The 14,383-nt window shown below is 35.8% G+C and overlaps 1 protein-coding gene across 1 annotated transcript in view; it reads right to left on the reverse strand.

Moving 5' to 3' along the window:
* RXFP2 (relaxin family peptide receptor 2) overlaps positions 1–14,383 on the reverse strand; it is a 367,668-nt gene that overhangs the window by 103,373 nt on the left and 249,912 nt on the right. Inside the window, exon 4 of the mRNA XM_089690886.1 lies at positions 2,499–2,604. Coding sequence (XP_089547012.1) covers positions 2,499–2,604 — 106 coding nt within the window. The remainder of the gene's footprint in view (positions 1–2,498; positions 2,605–14,383) is intronic.

Raw genomic sequence — 14,383 nt, forward strand, 5'->3', positions numbered from 1 at the left:
ACTAACCTGGAGAATGAAGAACACATTAAAGGAGATGTTTTGGGTCATAAATAAAAAAAATAAATGAAAAAAACATATATACTCACCTCCGTGCTGCAGCATTAGTGTGATGCTGCAGCTGTCCCTTGCCAGCTCTAAACCCAAGAACTGAGCTTTCACATGACAGCTGATTGCTCAGTTCTCAGTTTGCTCTGAGTAGAGAGCGGTGACTGTCTGTCACCACTCTCTGCTCTACCCCTCCAGAGCTTACTAGTACATCAGGCTGCGGATGAGGTAGGAACAGCTGGCTTAGGCACTCAGCGGTGCACTGAGAGGCTCAGCCAGCTGACGATCAGGCATCTGGATGGATCCGAACAATATGGTTGGGATCCTCCCAGAGCACTCTGTGATTTCAGCCGACTTTAGGCTTTAGTCAGCTTTTAACTGATTCTGGGTCACCGGAAAGCAAAATTAGTGCACTCCTGTGACCCACAAAAGAAGTATGACCCTACTTCTTTTTTAAATAAAAGCTGATTGCTGGCTATCAGACAAAATCCAGCCGCATGCATAAAATATCTACAGTCAAAACTTTTTTTATTTTAGTTTTGGATAGAGCAGTGAAGGCTAAGAGCTGCTGTCAGCTTTTTTATTGTGAGTCCCAGTTAAGATTGATTATCTTTATTTGTCCTGGTGACCAAATCCAAAATTTAGAGTTTTCACAGAAACAGAAGGGGAAAATTTCCAATGAGAACACTTTTTTTCTGGTGATAATGACGCCTGTTTATTCACTTTTTGAAAGATTTCCTCTCTTTTCATTTCTAATTTCAGGACAGGATATGAAAGAAAATCTCAGTAGGATACATAAAAAAACAAAAATTTACGGGGTTTCAACCATGTTCTTATTCAAAAGTAAAATAGTTTCAGCTTTCGATATAATGTAGCAATTGCACTATTGTAGTTTGATTTACATCTGCCAAAGATAGAAACATGTCTCTCGATTGCGTAATTCTTTAGGGCACCCCCAATGAAAATCAAAATGATATGCTAACAGAGTGCCTTATGTTCAAAGTAAAGCCTCTGTAGTCCACTGTAACTGAGTACTAGCATAAATGGTCTCTCTCTTTCATTTGGTTTGTAATTTACACTCACTGCCATACTACAATGTAAAAGTCCTCATTGTTTTATATCTGTGTCCTAACATTATTCAACTTAGCTTCTAAGATGTGTCCTGGGAAAATTTTGTTAAATGGAAACATGGAATTGGAGGTCATGTTTGTGTCAAGACTACAAATCCATAATCATCTGGTTTTTCTGTGAAGCAAGGAATAATTATGTTTAGAAAATATTTGCCTTGTTTTAGTTTGTGAATCCTGCATATAACTGGTGGAAACTACTAATTAAGATTTAAAGGCAATTCTATTATTACAGTTATGTATTTAGGCAAATTGGTGCAAAGTAGATATCTTATGTAAGTTCTCCTTTACCAATCTGCCAGTGGGAAATCGACTAGTTACCTGCCTTTTTAATCACCTCTAATGAGGACTTTTTATTAGTGGAACAAAGACAGAGCACTCACCTTTCATGCTTCACCCTTTGACATTTGTATGAAATGTTCTTAAAGCGTAACTTCACCCAAAAGGGGAAGTTCCGCTTTTCTGCTTTCTCTCCCCTCCTCTATCACTTTTGGACACTTTTAATTCTTTGGGCGATTGGGTACTTGCTCCTACTTCTGCTTGGAATGCCTAGGCATTCCGAGCGAATGTTTCAACTCTTTCCCTTATCCACAGCCTTCTGGGACACATTACAGGTCCCAGAAGGCTGCAAGACCATTCACAAAGTGCAGTGTGGCTCACAGTGGGAAGCCGGCTATGAAGCCACAAAGAGACATAGCCAGCTTCCCACAGTAAACATGCCAGGATGGGGACCCAAGGACCGGTGTAGAACTGGCTTGGGTGAGGACAGTGCTTGATCCTTGGAAGGTAAGTGTTCTTTTTTTAAAAGTCAGCAACTACAGTATTTGTAGCTGCTGACTTTTACCTTTTTTGGGCTAGACTGAAGATCTTCTTTAATTTAACAAAACTTGAGGAAATACATTGATATAACTTTCAATATTTTACCAACTTTTCGTATAAAGGTAATTCTTAGAAAGTAATGGGCTGGAATGTATGAGGAGATCTTGGAACAATGCACGGTATTCTGTTCTATAATGTAAATGTGAGTGCATATTCTTCATATTCTTACATTATTTGTTATTACATTGTACACACAAATGTTTTTTTATGTAGCACAGTAACTTTAATGCAGGAGACAAGTCTGATATTGAGTTTTGAGGGCAATTAGACTTGTCAGTAACCGTGTGCTAAAATAAAATTGCCTCTAAATAATTTATGGGCATGTTCTTGGGAGGAGAGGTGCTTATTGGCAGGATATGTATGGACAGGATGGACAAATTTTAGTGAGTTGTCATTGATGAATTATTAAGGTGATAGCAAGCTAATAGGAATTAGATGTCTACTTACAAAAGAGTTACATTGCTTGACACGTGCGGTACTGCTTGTAAATTGACCTCTACACACTCGAGCTCTGTGTCTTTGCACTCACAAATGTCTGGGAAATGGGATAGACCTGGAAGCAATTGACAGTAATCATATTCACTGACACAAGGAAATATACATTATAAACATACATACAGCATACTTTATATTTAAAAATAAGGAATTCAACTGCTGGGTTTTACCTCGTAGATATTCTTGTCTAATAAATAATTTATACACAGCTACTGAAAATATTACTGATATAATGAATGGGAATTATGTGTATTCAAAAAAGAAAAACATTTTAATGATTTTTAAGCAGTTTTGTGTGCTCGTGCTCAGTGAAAGGATATTCTCACCATATACATTGTGATTGAAATGAGCCATGCTTGGAAGGATGCTTCATTTTACCAATACTGTCAATACTGCATAGTCCAACCCTATCTTCCTAATCTTTAATAGACTTGAATGTATACATACATGAAAATTAGCCATTGATGGAACAAGTCACAAGGAAATTCAAGAAACCACTCAGAATTTAAAGTCTTTTCAACCAACCACTTGATAAGATACTGACTTGACACATCTAAAAAATGCTGTGAATGCCCTGAAACTCAGTTGCTAGTGTGAACTAGAAGGGGAGAGGAGAGTGTGAAAAAAGAAAGACTAATTGATTTTTGTAGTGTCCAGTATTAGAAGAGAAAGGGGGCTATGTTGGTTTATGGAAATCTCATAGTTAGAATATCATGGTCCATTAAGGGGAAAAAAGGAAGGAGGCTGTGAATATGCAATGGATGAAACTGGATGACCTGCTTTGCACACCAGTCACTTCAAAACTCAACTCAAGCCAGATCTCTTTTTATTGGTTTTTGACTGAGTGGAGAGAGTTAAAACCATTTTTTAGATTTTGTATTGCTAGATGTGTGCTAATTTCCTGAAAATGTTGTTACCAGGACAACAAATGAATACAACTGGTTTCACTGGGCAGGAATATCTAGACAGCGTTAAAAAAAACCTGACAGAGGTTCTAACTCACCCTCACAATTTTTTTTGTTTCTCTGTCCCTATCGGAGATATTTCCTATAACTCCCTGTTATTCTGACACCCTGGCAAGAAGCAAGGGTAACATTCCTACAAAGGAGAAACACAAGAACAAAGAAAATATTGCAAAAGTTCAAACTCTTCTTGACTCTGTCTAAGACAAAAAAAAAAAGCAAAAATGCTGGAATTGAGCTTTAAAGTTATTGTAAAGCTTCTTATTTTTAAAAATAATAAACATGTTATACTTACCTACTCTGTGCAATGGTTTTGCACAGAGCAGCCCCGAACCTCCTCTTCTTGGCTGCTCTTTTTCTTCTTTGAGTGTCCTTGTAGCAAGCAGCTTTCTATGGGGGCACTTGTGTGGACTCGCTTTTGAGCTGGGCTGTGGGCGTTCATAGACACACACAGCGTATCTTGGCCCCTCCCCTTTTTCCCTACTCACAGGATTTGACTGACAGCAACAGGAGCCAATGTCTCCCACTGCTGCTGAGTCTACTGTGAGAAGAACGAGAGGGGAGAATAGCTGCTTCATATGCCCAAAAGCACTGGATCGAGATTGGGCTCAGGTAAATGTTTAAGGGTGGGCTGGGGAAGAAACTTTTGAAAAGTTTTTACCTTAATGCAGAGAATGCATTATAACCACTTTAAAGTGGAGCACCTGCCAAACAGTTAAATACATAAAATCAATAAATGGATATACGTATTACATTCCTTATAGCTCTCTGAGATTTAGTGCTAATAACACAGATGTGGTTGCTGTAGAGCCTCCCACTTGCAGAAGCCATCTGCCATGTTTAAAGTCACATTGCTTCTGCAGAGCAGTGTGCTGTGTGTGTTTATTAAATAAAGCTGGCCCCCACTTGAAAGACAATAGTATCTAGTTTGTCCTAACAGAATGCTGGGAGTGACAGCTGTGGACCTAGCATAGAGGGAATTAGCAAGGGTAGAAAGAGGAAGCCCCTGGTAAGCCAGGCTTGATATGACAGCCACAAAGGGAGAGAAGATCTCTCTAGAGAGGGACTAGGAGCACAGAGTGCCTGAAAGTGGGGTATTCAATAGAGCAGTGCTGGTTGCACCTGCTGTAAGTTCAATTCCTTACAGTGGAAGACAGGCAGTGAACCTTGAATGGGTTTTGGGGTGTGTCTAGTTGAAAGCTGTGGATGGGCGCTGGGTGCGCTGGGTGCAGACACAAGAGCTGTGAATGGGGAGGGCTGGTACCTGGCCATGTACCTAATGCAGAGTCCAGTGCCTAATGACACATTACAAGTCTGCCCCACTTCCTCATCACAGCAGGGACCAGATACAGCTTTCATGGCAGTTCTGAAAATAAACCAATCCTGAAAGCTGCCAAATGAGTTTTTTTATGAGTCTGCAGCAACAAAGAAATGTTATAAAAGAAAAATACATCTTGATAAAAAGAAAAGAAGTCTATTCTTCTTGGACACTAGCAAAATACTGAGGCATGATGGGGTGGAAGGAATTATACTGGGCTGTCCTTACAGCTTTGGTTTGCCAATGTCCAAACTCAAGTAGGCAGCAGCATAAATCAATGTGCCTGAAATATTTTATGCTGTGCCCCGTAATGTACAATTGAAAAAGCTTATGTAAAAAAAAGTTTGTTTTTTTTAAAGGATTTTGCGAGTTTGATGATTGCACTCTCAGCTTCAACCTGCACAGAGATTTTTACAGTTTATGGGACAACAATCGAAGTTTCAGTGGAGAGTGATAATAACTGTTGGTTTGTTAACTCCGCAGTAAACACTTTACACACACAAACAATAACCGTTATAATGTGTTTTAATTGAAACACACACTGCTCACAGATGCGCCTTGCCAAATTTCTAAATACCACCATATTTTCATAGGGCTAAATGTGCCACAAGCCACATCTGGCTCTTTGGCTCTCCCTGTCCAGTGCTCAGTCTTTCTCCCCTAGGGGCAGCAGTGATTCATCCCAGCCTGCCACTGCATATACAAGAGCCGGTCAGTTACCATTGGTTCAGACCTTCTCAATAGTCCAGGCTACTCATGTGGCCCCTTGGGAAAATTAATTGCTCACCCCGGTATTACAGTCTGATGATGAACACTTTGTGGTTAATTTACTCAAACTGGAGAATGCAAATTCTGGTGCATCTCTGTCTAAAAGCCAATCAGCTTCCAAGTTTTATTGTCAAAGCTTAATTGAACAAGCTAAAAATAGAAGCTGATTGGCTACCATTCACAGCTGTACCAGATTTTGCACTCTCCAGTTTTAGCAAATCAATCCCTATATGCTATTGTATAGCAAGAAATCAGAGTTTGATAGAGACTAATCAATATATTTGTCTTATGTGTGGCTTTCTCAGAAGGGATAATGTATCCCATAAACCTCACCTCACAATATGGTGGTGCTTAGAATCTAACTGTCATTCTACATTCATGTAGGTACATGTCTACCAAAAGGTGTTTGAGGCTTTGTAGACTCTGGTCAGAGTCTTTGTAGACTCTGTTTATTTCACTGGAGCTACTTAATAGATGCTTTACTTAATGCGTATTTAAGATCTAGGCTTGTGCGCTGTGAAAACAGTTTGTGTGGGGAATGCTGCAATTTGACATATGTTAGGTCTCATTAAAATATTAAAAATATCAGTGTTAAGCTAAGTAATGTTACTGCTAGAAATGTTAAGGTCATAAGCTGAACTATTTATACTATTTGATTGCTGAATATTAATTTTGGGCATGACACTCCATTCCCCACTCAGTTTGAGGCCCTTATTATCTAAACATTAAAAATCATGTGTCTCTGAGACTCTAGCATGTGGTATATTATGTAGGTATAAGGACTGTGGCACATGTGTGCTTGGCATATAGTTTGTAGAAGCAGTTTCTATCAGAGTATGCCCCTTTAAGTTCCTCCCACTGTCAGTGCTGTCAGGTGTTAGAAATCAAAATTATGATTCGGCACTTATATTGATGGCAAGCTTGCAAAATATTTGGTTTTTATGATTAATCATAATTAATATTAATATGTGTGAATTGTCGCCTTAAACCAATGATATTTAATTCTTCAGTAAAATAGCTGAGACCAAAAGATATATTAGTTATAGCTGAGACAGTAAAATAAATGAGACCAAAAGATATATTAGTTATAGCTGAGACAGTAAAATAAGACAGGAGTTAGCTGAGACCAGCTAAACCAGCTGAAGACTATATTTAGGCATAGCTGGTTAAACGTCTCTGGTAATAATATGTCAAGGGTATTAGGAGGACTCATTATAGATTTACTATTACATTATGTATTTTAATAGTATCTGGTGTATTTAGTATACGTTTCTAATATTGATACATATATAGATTAGTGATTATACGTTGATATGTTGTTAAGTTATATTATTATTATCATATGAATAGCTGAGATTACATCATTACATTATAGTATTATGTACATCTGTACCTGTCCATCAAACATCATATATATAGCATCCCCTTCCTTTTATGAAATGGCTTTGCCAAGCAGTAATAATTTCCATAGAAGGTATTAAGATCACTAACTATGACGTAAATTTGCCTCATAAAAGACCATGAGACAACGGACACGAGGAGACACTCACACACTAACACTGACACTTTGACATATACGCACACACACGTATGAGAAGCTGGAACAGGTGCTTACTGAAGACAAGATCATCATTTCCGTCTATTTCCGGCTTCTTCAAAAAGACATGAGAAGGACAAGGACATGGAGAACTGCACATGGCCAGGACAGCCATGACAAATAATGGTGACTTATCTTTAAACTTTTGCTTGATATTTCTACAGTAGTTTTATCTACATGGAACTGTTCATGATACGCTTTACATTGTTATTTTACACCATTGTGTGATAGAATAAAATCACACTTCATTTTTTTTATTTCAATGGCTCTTTCATTCATAATCGCCTCAAGACACTAGAAGAAGTATTATATGTGTCTAAAATCCAACATTTTGGTGAGCCAGCCTCCGCCGAAATTTTTTCTTCGGTTTTCCATTCCTTGCTAAGGGGGAGAACGCACAATTCTGTGATTGTCAAGTCTGGGAAAAACACGGTGAAAAGAACCTAGAAGAAAAGGCGATTAAACAGAGGTGGACGAGAGGTCCAGTGACTGAGTCGGGTCAAAAGAGAAAATCTTCTGTTTACGGTGAGTAACAATTATGGAATTTATTGATGACTTAGTTAATGAAAGCAAGCTAGAGTTTAAAGATGTTTCTTTATATCCTGAAGACAGTCAGCTATGACACTATATGTATAATGTATGTTTACAGGCCAATATTCAGATAGATAAATCTAGATTTACTGTGCACAGACAGCGTAAAAACATATCTAACATCTTAAATTTAGTAAGAATTTTCAACAAAATGATTTTGAATGTTGATTTATCTGTTAAAAAAGCTTGTACATTAAAGCAGATAGAATGTAGCACTGTACAGAACACAGAAAAGCATGAAAATTTGTCTCAAGATGCTCTTAGTTGCCCAAACTGTGACATTTTTTGAAATTACATAGAGAATCTTGAGGAACAAATTGATTCAAAGACAAATCTTTTGTTAAGACTGCAGAATGACAGTAAACAGGTTGCCATGATAACCAGAGTGATTCAAGATCAGAGCCACAGCTGTCCGATATCTCTGAAAGTTTGGATATTGACTCTGATGACGAAACACAAATTAAACATAAAGAATTGTTATGTAAAACTGCAAAACTTAAGTTGCAAATACATAATCAGTTAATGAAAGTTTTAAAAGACATCTCTGCTTATGATTCAGATAAAGACATTTACAGCAACATGGAAATATATGAAATGCATGTCAAATGCCATCAACTTTCAAATCATGATATAAATTATTATTTCCGTTATGGCTACCAATTAAATTTATGTCTCGAATTAAAAATTCTGTTGTTAACGATAAATATCAGAAAAAACATAGTGACGCGACAGACAGACTGCGTCAATTGCTGTTATGTTCAACAGGTGAAGACGTACCTTTGGTAGAAATGCTAGACATACTTCAGACTACTGCAGACGAAGACCCTTTTGAGTTTAAAAATAAATTTTCCAAAGCATATAAAATTATATTTGGAGTAGAAAATGAGGAAGACTCAGCTATGATCAAAGCTTTTGTAAAGAAATTCAAGTATCTTGACCAACTAACAGTTGTCATAGCAGAGGAAAAACAAAATCTGAATGACATAGTAAGTTTCATTGACAAAATCCGGAGAAAATTGAAAAATAGCAATCTCACTTACGAGGTAGCTGTGATTCAAAGTGACAAAAATAGTCAAACAGCAGCTATGCCAGGAACCACAAGTCCCAGTAAGAATGACAATGACAGATGCAAGCAAGTGAGTCATAAAGAGTATGCCACATGCTTTCACTGTCATAAACAAGGTCATATCAGACGGCATTGTTGGAAGTTTAAAATTGACTCACAAATAAAGAAAATGGAAATAAAAGGTGAAAAAGCAGCTTTTGTACAACCTGCTTTGTTGTGTAATGATAAAGGTTTAACTGAATTGCCTTATGCCTCATCACTTAAACAAATTCATAACTTGACTAGCAATAACTGTTCAGACAACATGGTGAGAAGGGCTGTCACTGACAGAAATGGTTTATTACCAGTTCCAAAAATAGAATCACGTCCACATTCATCCCCAATATCGTTAGAATTTGTTGCTCCAATTGTATTGGATGACAATGGAAGACCATTTATACAAGGTTTACTAAATGGTAAAAAGATCAAATTTCTGATTGACAGTGGATCTGAGATTAGTCTTACCAGAGAAAACATACCTGTGAAACCAAATTCACCCATGTGTAATATAAAAGGTTTTAATAATACAGGTCATTCCACTGCTAGACAGGTGTCTAATGTAACATTTGAAGTACCTGGGCTAGTGAAAACTAACATTGATATTTGGCATAATAATGCCACCGAAAATATTCTTGGCATTGATTTTATCAATAAGCAAAAATGGATTATTGATATTATGACCAAAGTTATTTGGAGGAATCCATCTAGGCCCAAATCAATGTTAATGGATCCTTCTATATACAGTGATGTTGGTTTCAACTCTAAAATGTCTACAGCACAAAAATGGCCTGATACTGTTGGTAATTGTGCTTTAAAAAAATTGGTACAACGTTTTCCAAGTTTGTGGTCAAAGTTTAAAAATGACATAGGAACATTGAAAGATACATAATTGAATATTGAGGGAAACGATCCTATACCCCTTAATCAGTATGAGTTACCACAAGAATCAATAGGACCACTTTCTGCCATTATTCAAGAGTTTGTACAACTTGGCATTTTAAAGAAAACACAATCAGTGGTAAATAACTGTATATGGCCTATCAAAAATGCTGACAATTCATATTCTTTGTCAGTTGACTTCAGGACACTGAATAAACATATTACAAATAGCAAAGCAGTTGTTCCTGATCATTCTAATATCAAGTTACATTTAAAGGCCGAAACCAAAGTGTTTTCTGTTTTGGAAATCGATAAGTCGTTTTTTTTTCAAGTTTCAGAAAGAGACTTATGCATTCACTCGATTAATAGCTGGTTTAGATATCAGTGATAGTGTAGTCCATGAATCCATAGCAAAAATATTGTCACAATTTTCAAGGCCAGAATTCATTTTTCAGCATGTAAATACAATTATGCTAAGTACGCAGAATGTTAACGAACATATTACTCTTTTGTCTGAGTTATTTATGTTGTTACAGGATGCAGGCCTAAAATTAAAACTGGAAAGAGTTCAGCTGATGAAAAGTCAGGTGAAATGCTTTCACATGCAGATTAGTCAAGGAAAGAGACAATTATTACAAGAAACAGTCAGAGCTATCACTGCCATCCCAGTTCCTACAACACATAAATCATTGCAACAATTTTTGAAAAACATAAACCATTGTAAAGAGTTTATACATGGTTTTGCAGAGAAAGTTAAGCCATTATATCATCTTTTGAAGAGTAAAACTAACTTAGTTGACCAATGGGGTCCAAATGAGAATAATGCTTTAAAAGTGTTGAAAAAGGATTTGCAGAATGCGCCAGCATTATGTACAATTGAGGTTTGTTCCAATGCTCTTTTTGTTGTGAAAACTCATGTATCTGATAATGCAATTTCAGTAACTTTGTCTCAATTAAAAGAAGGTAATGAGAGACTAATTAGTTACTTCTCCAGAGATTTATCACCATTAGAAAAAACGTTTACACCTGAGGAACTGCAACTGCTAAGTTTCTTTTATGCAATCAAAGCATCAGAAAGCACAGTAAAGTCACATAGTATCATATTACAGTCCTGACAGTTCATTAAGAAGAATTCTTGAGGAACATACATTCAGAGAATGTCCTGAAAGGTATCCTCAGTGGATAAGAGCACTGTTAGCCAAACACATTGTGATAGGTACAGCTGTATCAGACAAGTCTCTACCTCACATTCACAGCAAAACATGTATTACTGAAAAACACTCTAACACCAGAATAATGACATCAGCACAGAAAACAGCTACACATATTTCTAATTTTATAGGGATGAGAACAAAGGCATAAACCTTTGTCATCTCTGGGGTGATACAAAACCTTTCTTTGTTTAGTAAAACAGGGTTTTGCGGTCATGACCTATGATGAAATATTGCGTCCTGTCATACCTAAATATCACACTACTTTTGTATTCTAGTTTAGGTAATTTTAGACAGGATTAGGACAGTATTTTGATTGATATATAGAAGTTTTCTGTAAAAGGAAATAGGAAGTAATGTTACTTCACAATATGTGTTCCAAACTCATAAACTGATTGTTCCATAATCTTTCATATTTGTTGAAAAAAGGTGCAAGAATAATGTAATGTTTGTGCCAAAGTAATGATACTGCATTTCTTTACAGAAATGGTATCTAAAATCAAATATGAAGTGTAACAATTTTCTAGAAGCCAACGTTAAGGAATTTGGACGTTAAAGAAGAGATCTTCATATGGGAAGAAGATTGAACAAGAGCTTAATACTTCAAAAAGTTTTCTAATTGTACAGAACTTAAAGAAGATATTTTATAGACATTGCATGAAGAAAAGATTCATCAAGAGGAAATCTATTTACTATTAGTGATAACATAATTTATTATTGAAAATATTGTTATAGGTCACATATACATTTTAATGATCCTTTTATTCTGATACTTACATCCATATTAGGATAATATTATTATTATTATTATTATTGTATTACTACTATTATCATATATCATTTAAAATTAGCATTATGATTAAGAATTTTTATAGAAAGAGAAACTGAAGATAAGGTATATAGTTTTGAAGGAAAGTTATTTTTGGTTGGTCCAGTTATGAAGAATATGTACGATCATTTGGAATAAGGCTGTGTGTATGGGCCATGAATGAAGTGTGCATTGGTTAAAAATTAGTTATGGACTAATCATAATAAGGGGGATTTGTTAGAAATCAAAATTATGATTCGGCACTTATATTGATGGCAAGCTTGCAAAATATTTGGTTTTTATGATTAATCATAATTAATATTAATATGTGTGAATTGTCGCCTTAAACCAATGATATTTAATTCTTCAGTAAAATAACTGAGACCAAAAGATATATTAGTTATAGCTGAGACAGTAAAATAACTGAGACCAAAAGATATATTAGTTATAGCTGAGACAGTAAAATAAGACAGGAGTTAGCTGAGACCAGCTAAACTAGCTGAAGACTATATTTAGGCATAGCTGGTTAAACGTCTCTGGTAATAATATGTCAAGGGTATTAGGAGGACTCATTATAGATTTACTATTACATTATGTATTTTAATAGTATCTGGTGTATTTAGTATACGTTTCTAATATTGATACATATATAGATTAGTGATTATAGGTTGATATGTTGTTAAGTTATATTATTATTATCATATGAATAGCTGAGATTACATCATTAGCTTAGAGTATTATGTACATCAGCATCTGTACCTGTCCATCAAACATCATATATATAGCATCCCCTTCCTTTTATGAAATGGCTTTGCCAAGCAGTAATAATTTCCATAGAAGGTATTAAGATCACTAACTATGACGTAAATTTGCCTCATAAAAAACCATGAGACAACGGACACGAGGAGACACTCACACACTAACACTGACACTTTGACATACACGCACACACACGTATGAGAAGCTGGAACAGGTGCTTACTGAAGACAAGATCATCATTTCTGTCTACTTCCGGCTTCTTCAAAAAGACATGAGAAGGACAAGGACATGGAGAACTGCACATGGCCAGGACAGCCATGACAAATAATGGTGACTTATCTTTAAACTTTTGCTTGATATTTCTACAGTAGTTTTATCTACATGGAACTGTTCATGATACGCTTTACATTGTTATTTTACACCATTGTGTGATAGAATAAAATCACACTTCATTTTATTATTTCAATGGCTCTTTCATTCATAATTAGAGATGAGCGAATTATTCAAAAATTCGATTCGGCTGATTCGCCGAATTTGCGGAATAAATTCGATTTGATGCAAATTTATTCGCTGCGAATTTAACTTATTAAAAGGGTTTCTAGGCTTCAGAGAGCCTTTATATTAGTGCAGAACACTGTACCTTTAATATAAATGCCCTTGGAGTCTGCTGGGGAAGAGAAATAATACTGTCAGTCAGTATGACATGCAGATGAGTGCCGTCGATCTTAGAATCACCGCACACTTCACTCATTTGGGCAGTCACGGGGCACGACGAAGAAGATGAAGAAGAAGAAGAAGAAGAAGAAGAAGAAGAATGAAAAGAAGAAGAAGAAGAATGAAAAGAAGAATGAAAAGAAGAAAAAGAAGAATGAAAAGAAGAAGAAGAAGAGTGAAAAGAAGAAGAAGAAGAATGAAAAGAAGAAGAATGAAAAGAAGAATGAAAAGAAGAAGAAGAAGAAGAATGAAAAGAAGAATGAAAAGAAGAAGAAGAAGAATGAAAAGAAGAAGAAGAAGAATGAAAAGAAGAAGAAGAAGAATGAAAAGAAGAATGAAAAGAAGAAGAAGAAGAATGAAAAGAAGAAGAAGAAGAAGGAAAAGAAGAAGAAGAAGAATGAAAAGAGGAATGAAAAGAAGAAGAAGAAGAATGAAAAGAAGAATGAAAAGAAGAAGAATGAAAAGAAGAAGAAGAAGAATGAAAAGAAGAAGAAGAAGAATGAACAGAAGAATGAAAAGAAGAAGAAGAAGAATGAAAAGAAGAAGAAGAAGAATGAAAAGAAGAATGAAAAGAAGAAGCAGAATGAAAAGAAGAAGAAGAAGAATGAAAAGAAGAATGAAAAGAAGAAGAAGAAGAATGAAAAGTAGAAGAAGAAGAATGAAAAGAAGAATGAAAAGAAGAAGAAGAAGAATGAAAAGAAGAATGAAAAGAAGAAGCAGAAGAATGAAAAGAAGAAGAAGAAGAAGAATGAAAAGAAGAAGAAGAATGAAAAGAAGAAGAAGAAGAAGTAGGATGAGGATGAAGAAGAAGAAGAAGAAGAAGTAGGATGAGGATGAAGAAGAAGAAGAAGAAGAAGTAGGATGAGGATGAAGAAGAAGAAGAAGAAGTAGGATGAGGATGAAGAAGAAGAAGAAGAAGAAGAAGTAGGATGAGGATGAAGAAGAAGAAGAAGAAGAAGAAGCAGAAGAATGAGGATGAAGAAGAAGAAGAAGAAGAAGTAGGATGAGGATGAAGAATAATAATAAGAAGAAGAAGTAGGATGAGGATGAAGAAGAAGAAGAAGAAGAAGTAGGATGAGGATGAAGAAGAAGAAGAAGAAGTAGGATGAGGATGAAGAAGAAGAA

This window comes from Staurois parvus, unplaced genomic scaffold, assembly GCF_062004578.1.
Source record: "Staurois parvus isolate SC_StPar_1 unplaced genomic scaffold, SC_StPar_1.0 ptg000544l, whole genome shotgun sequence".
In the NCBI taxonomy this organism is placed as follows: Eukaryota; Metazoa; Chordata; class Amphibia; order Anura; family Ranidae; genus Staurois; species Staurois parvus.